This window comes from Benincasa hispida, chromosome 6 (genome assembly GCF_009727055.1).
Source record: "Benincasa hispida cultivar B227 chromosome 6, ASM972705v1, whole genome shotgun sequence".
Classification (NCBI taxonomy): domain Eukaryota; kingdom Viridiplantae; phylum Streptophyta; class Magnoliopsida; order Cucurbitales; family Cucurbitaceae; genus Benincasa; species Benincasa hispida.
The window spans coordinates 42,681,419-42,688,278 of NC_052354.1; the positions used below are offsets into that span (position 1 = coordinate 42,681,419).

The 6,860-nt window shown below is 30.1% G+C and overlaps 1 protein-coding gene across 1 annotated transcript; it reads right to left on the minus strand.

Annotated features, from left to right (window-relative positions):
* Positions 1–391: 391 nt before the first annotated feature.
* On the minus strand, positions 392–4,805 carry LOC120080124 (linoleate 9S-lipoxygenase 6-like). The gene is made up of 9 exons (XM_039034688.1): positions 4,525–4,805; positions 4,134–4,423; positions 3,796–4,030; positions 3,174–3,512; positions 2,969–3,054; positions 2,771–2,878; positions 2,363–2,667; positions 1,867–2,130; positions 392–1,267 (listed from the first exon to the last, which is right to left on the minus strand). Exons 1-9 carry the CDS (start codon positions 4,778–4,780, stop codon positions 514–516), a joined length of 2,637 nt encoding a protein of 878 aa, XP_038890616.1. The 5' UTR covers positions 4,781–4,805; the 3' UTR covers positions 392–513.
* Positions 4,806–6,860: the final 2,055 nt, after the last annotated feature.

A 6,860-nucleotide genomic window follows, 5' to 3' on the forward strand; every position in this document is an offset into this window, starting at 1 on the left:
ACCCAACAGATGTCATCTTTGATGAACATAAAATAGGTTGGAAAATTTTTTATCAAACAAGTAAAGAAGACACTGCCTCATTACGAAATTCAGAATTGAAATTTGTTGATAAGTCTTCAACATCTAGAGCAACTCTTCCTTCCTCACAAACTGGTGAACACAAATTCGAAGGAGATACCTTTTCAGTTGGAGAAAGATTATTCTTTTATTTTTTTCTTAATTTAACAAGAATTGACAAAGAATTTCATTACTAATGCTGATGAATGCTTTTGCCTATTTTTTGTGAAATTGGAATCATTACTCTTAAAACACGCAACTTTTATTCGTTAAATAGTAGTACAGAGTACATAAATTTTGAGAATTGGAAATCCAAAAGCCTAAAGCAGGCTACTAATTTAAACTAAAAGTATGGTCACTTATTTCCTAATAATTAATAATGGGTAGCTTAAAACATAATTTGTGACCTTCGAATTACACATCTCCCAGGAAATCAAACACTTGTTTGATCATAACTTAGATAGAGATGCTGTTGGGAATTCCTCTTGCAGTGAGTCCTTCGTTGCTTGATGGAACAAGTAAAGTGTAAGGCAAATTCACAGGTCCAGCTCTATTCTTCAAGTTCACATCTTGATTCCTTTCCATAATCCTATTTTCAACTTCAAATAATTGTTTCCCAAATTTCTCAAAGGCTTCCAATGCGATTTTATCTGAAGTCCAATCAATTGATGCTCTTTGGCCAAGATAGACTTCATCAGAAGCGTGCTTTGACAAGATTTCAATTATTGAAATACCAACAAGTGCTTGTAATTCTGAGTTGATTGTTCGTAAGAAAGCCTTTTCAGGATTTGATTCAAGTTCTTTGTACTCAGCAGTGCCAACTTCAGGCATAAACCTACGACTTGTAGTTGGTCTATTGAGAATATAGCCTCCGTAAGGATATTGTCCAAAATTAACTGCAGCATGAAGAGCTGAAGCAATCCATATAATAGTAGTGCAAGATTCAATTAATTCGCTTAAAGTTTGCATTTTTGGCCACCATGGTTCATCTTTCTTGTCAGCATGGCCTTTCTCTCTGAGCTCATTCCACCAAGATTGAAGTTCAAAGTCATTTTGGATTGCATTGTCATCTTTGTAGTAGAGAGAGCAATAATCTTGTACCCATGTTTTGATGGCTGACCAAATGTCAAGACCATCAACAGCAAATGGATAATCATTTATTAGCAATCTAAGTCCATGGGGGGAACTTGAGTCCTCCACAGCTATTCCCCTAAACAAACCAAGAAGGGAAAAGGAAATAAGTCAATAATACATCAACCAAGAAAATATATATTGATTGTAAGGAAATAATTCGTGCGTATTATTATTCATTAAATGATTACTTGACTGTCGAGGATCTCACATTAAAAAAGAAAATACCACACAATTTTTATATGATATATATATGTATGTGTTACTCCTCTTATTACTAATTGATTTTGAGATGGAAAACATCGTGTTTCTTGAATATGGGTATCAAAGCCCAAGTCTAAAAAGGTGAACCCAAAGAAACACTATCTTGAAAAAAATGAAGAAGACCTCAATCTCTACAAGATACATGAGTTATTCCCCTTATTGCTAGTTGGTTATAAGATTGGTCATGGTAAATTTAATTATATCAAATATTTCAACAGTGCTTTTTGAAAATTTTGAAGAGACCTAACAAGAGAAAATTAATATTAGTTGGAGAGGAATGAACATTAGGAGAGTGGAATACAAAAGACAAACTCCTTCATTGATATGATCATATTGACTCATCAATCAACTCAAAAGATGAAGGTTATAAATTTAATTATATATAAAAGTACTTGAACATAAATGATGATTTACCTCTTGATGAGATTATTGGGAAGTGCTTGGTCAAGGAAGGTCCAATCCTTGTATAAGATAGATGACAACTCCATAGAATATTTTGATGGATAATGGGTTGATTCAATGAGACCATTGGCATTGATCAAAACTTGTCTTGCAGATGCATTTATAAACATGGTGTCTTTGAAATGAGGAACAAGCAACTTATGAATTGGATGAAGAACACTCAATTGTCTATGTGTTGCAATCACAAATGGCTCGAGTACTGCATGAGTATGCAACCTATAATTTCAAAAGGTTGATTAGATAAACTATCATAACTAGGTTCATAAAAGAAAATTTGATAAATTACAATTTTTATCTCTAAAATTTGTAGAAAATACGAATTTAGTCCTCATACATAGAGAAGAACTTAGTTTTATTTATCAAACCACAAGGACTACATTCGTACTTTCTCGGAACTCTATAGAGAGAAAATTTGCAATTTAACCGTATATTTTGAAAGAATACATACCAATGACTAATTAGTTGATGGTAGCCAACATCATTAACAGCTACATAAGCTTTAGCCAATTGCCAAATAGATCTTTGAACTCCATTTTCAGCTGGAAAGTATAGCTTGCTAATTGCACCAAGTTCATCTCCTTGAGGGTGTGGTAAGCTCAATTCAATAACCAAAGGCTTCAAAGTCCCATCATCTTTCAAAAAGAGCAATGTTCTTGTGGCATATGTTTTTGTAGATGTTGCATTCATTTTCCTAAGATATGGCATCAATGCATCATGGAAATCCAATATGTACACCTTGTTTTGCTTGATTGCCTATTGTTCAACCCAGTCAACAATTTATTAATTTTCTTAATTTAAAATATCATAAGAAAATAAAATAATAATAATAAATTTGTTTTCAAGTCCTTTGGCTCACCTCATCTACTGTGAGACCATCCAAACCATGCTTTATGTGTTCTTCAGTGATGGTACTGTTTTGATTCCCATAAACCTTTGGGTCAAGCTTACTTATTGGTGGAAAAACCTGTCAATTCAGTTACATATATGTAATTAATAAATTCAGATTATAATTTTTATTAAAAAAAAAAAAAAAGGATGAATTAGATAAAATTACTTCAAGACGACGAATTAATAGAGGATTGGGCCCTGCTAACATTTCTCTTGCAAATTCTTCATCGGTACTCCATGCAGATTTATCCTCTGTTCAAAATCATTAGATATGATCAACAAAATTGTATAAGCAATTATTAATTAAATATATATTCTCCTAAAAATTTAATGAAATAAATAACTAGAGTCCATAATTAAATATATATTACCTTTGACCACTTGAGGAGTAGGAAATTTGAGGAATTTTTGACCATCATTCCTAACAAGTGCTTTGAACAATGGTGGTGTGAGGTCCTCAGTGAGAGTCTTAAAAGCATTAAATGGAATGGGAAACCCTCTTTCAAAGAGATTATCAACTTCCTTAAAATTGTCAAATTCATTTGGAGTTAAATCAAATATGGATTGGAGTCCTGGTTTGATTGATATAGAAAATGCTTTCAATGAATAACCAAGGAAATCTGACATCTTCAAGTGCCCAAAATTTTCATCCTTTGGTACATAGATGTTTAAGCTCATTAGTGGTGACAATCTGCTCTCATAATTTTCATCTGTCGAAATCAAATAATACAATGTTAGAAAAATAACTAATTAGATATATATATTTTTTATAGCTTAGAAACTTATTAGACAAAAACACAAAATTTAACTGCTAAAGTGAGCATAATTGATCGGCAATAATCGACATGTACTACCTCTTTTTACGTTGTAATTTTGAATATTTCTCCCAATCCCAATTAGTTGTACTCAAAAGAAAAACTAAAACATGAAAGTTCAGGAACTAAACAAATAATTTATCCTTAGAAAAAAAAAAAAAAAACAAAAATATATTACTTCTTCTTGATCGTGGTCGTCCTGTTCTTCCTCTACGAGGGTAAGGATATTCGGCGGTCCCTCCAAGAATGGGACGATGATCACCATCATCAGGATCAGCAATGTCATTATAGACATCGTAGTCATAAATTCTATCCCATTCCTTTCGTTCTCCTGTTCCATCTCCTCTCAAATTCCACAATTCTTCCTCTCTATACTTGCGAAGAGGATTTGGTGTTTGGTTTGGAAGATAACTCTATATAATAAATAATAATATATTCCACTGGTTATTAAGTAGGATGAATAACTATAGAAAATTAGAGATTATAAAAAAAAGGAAAGAAATTATTTATACATACATGATTGGCAAAGAAGATACGATCTTTCTTGTATCGTCCAGAAGGATAAACCCAAGAATTGCAATCAAAATGGACTTTTCCATAGCCAGGAACATCTTCAAGAGTAAGAGATTTGAGAAAGAATTCACTAGTATGTCCATTTTTAATGAAGAAGGCTCCTGGATATCCAAAATCTTCTTCCCAATCAAAGTTGATTTGAAAAACAGATTCTCCAGCAAACAATGGTGGAATTGAAGTTAGCCACCTCTCCAAATATGCCTTGTGTCCAACTTTCCCTCGTGAGTCATTTGCTGTCAATTTCATAATTCAAAACACGTCTCGGGTATAAAGAATAGAAAAAGTAGTGTTTTTAAGCACTTAAAAAGAGAGTTTAAGAGATAGTGAAAATTACAAGTATGAGTGGCACTGATGAGTTGGAGAGAAACACCACCGCCCAATAGCTCGGTGAAGTTATCAAGAAGATTGGAATGAAATTCAGTGAAATCCAAAACATTACTTCTCATAAGAATGACTTTCCCTTTGATTTTCTTTCCTCCAAGATGGGAAACTCTGTCTAAAATGTTACCACCAGCATTGATAATAGAGCCTGCAAGATCTCCTGTAGTATTCAAGGCTCCTTCGATGATATTCTTCCCAATTCCAAACATTTTCACTCTTCTTTTCTAAGGAACTGAGAAGGTTGGTTTGGAAATGAGGAATTTGGGAATGGTATTTATAGCACAAAAAAGTTTTGTCCTCTCTTGGAAAATTAGAGATGCATGTTGGACTACTCATTGCCTATCTTGGAAATTTCTTTTTAAAATATTGTTTTCTTTTCATTTTTTTACCCTTTTTCCTAATGTATCTTTGTGCTCTCAAAATAGAGTTATGAGACAAATATTGGTCCATACTAATTTCAAAGGTTCTTGGCTTTGGTGATTATCCAATCCCCTTCTTCTCTTTTTTCACTTGCTTAGGCATAAATCATAACCATATTTTGATTCCACTCTTTCATTAAGACTACAGATGCATGTTTCAAATCAAACCTTAATATCTTATAATTCCAATATTATTTTAATCTATCCTCTCTACAGTACCATAGTGTTTTATTTTTGTTTAAATTTTATCCATCTATTTCTTCAGCAATGGAAAAAAAAAAATGTGAACTTATTTTAAAACTCATGTGTGGTTTCAATAACAACATTGAAATAATTATCTATATTTATTGATTAATATCAACACAACCCAATTGAATTCCTTGTTTAATTTACAAAATTTCAATTTATTATCCGGTAAACTATTGTATTCAATAAAAATTAAACTAAAAAAAAGGGAAAATGCTTACAAAAATTAGAGGGATGTTTGGAGGTGCTAAATTGGTTATTATAGTTCATGGTTATTATAACCTAGGAATTATATAGTTTGTAGGGGTTATAATTAGTCTGAGTTGAGTATAGACTATTTTAAACTAAGTAGAAAATAGTAAACAGTGTAATAAAGAATGAATGAAATTATGAGTATAAAATAGTAAACATTGCAACAAAGAAAAATTTGAAATAGTAATATTATAGTTAGATTATAATAGTTTAAATAATTGGAGTCTTAAATAAAGAATAAACTATAGTTGAAGTTGGAGTTCAAACACCATCACTTTAATCCATTATTAAGTTCTTTTGGAACTCAAAAGGATTATATATATATAATAACTTGTGAAGGATTTTGATGAGTATAATTGTTTTAAATGATAATTGTTTAAAGTATTTTTAAATATAGTAAAATATTATTATAGATATTAATAGATTTTGGTGGTTAAAACAAGTATTAAAAAAATGGTTAAAACAAGAGTTATCTCTATAATTCGTGAATACTACAAAACTTGTCGACTGCTGAGTTCTGACTTCTGAGCAACATGGGTGGATTCTCGAAAGAATAAATAAACAAGTTTTTTTTCATTATTTTTTTAGTTGGAAAATTGATAGAGCGGTGGAAATCTCTAATATATATTTTAATTAACGGTGGTATTCTAGAATTTTTGTTGAAGGGGCTTTATTAAAAATTTTGTAAACAATAATTTATAAGGGATTCCAAAAATTATAAATTGAAATTCAATTATTAATTTTACATATTATAAAATTATTATAAAAATAATTATTTGAAAGGATAGAACTATAAGAAATATTTTTAAACACATTGTCTATAATGATAAACACGGATAGATTATCACTGTAATATTTTATTATATTTATAAATAAGTTCGCTCATTTTTTATCAATAAAAAAATCTAACCTATTTATGTTAAATATAAATTTAATATGGATCCTAACAAATAAATATAATGGGGACACTTCCAATAATAAGTAGAATTTTAGCATTCCTATGGTTTGGCTCAGCAATTTTCTCTATAAGTAAAATTGATTTATTTGTGTGAAAATGAGTATATAGTTCAGATGATATTATATTTGTACTATCAATCTTAATTTTTTTTATCTCCTCACATCAGATATTGTTAAAGTAAAACATATTTATTTTTAATATAAATATATATGGAAAGATTTAAGTAGAACTCGAAGAAATTATAACATAATTTATAATAGGTTAAAAGTGTACTATTATGATCCCAATATTTTAAAGTGTGGACAATTTTAGTCTCTATATTTTTAATAAATTTTAAGGTTAGTCTTTTAAAGATAATTTTTATCAAAATTAGTTAAATAATAATAATAATTTTCATGCAAAGAAATATAATAT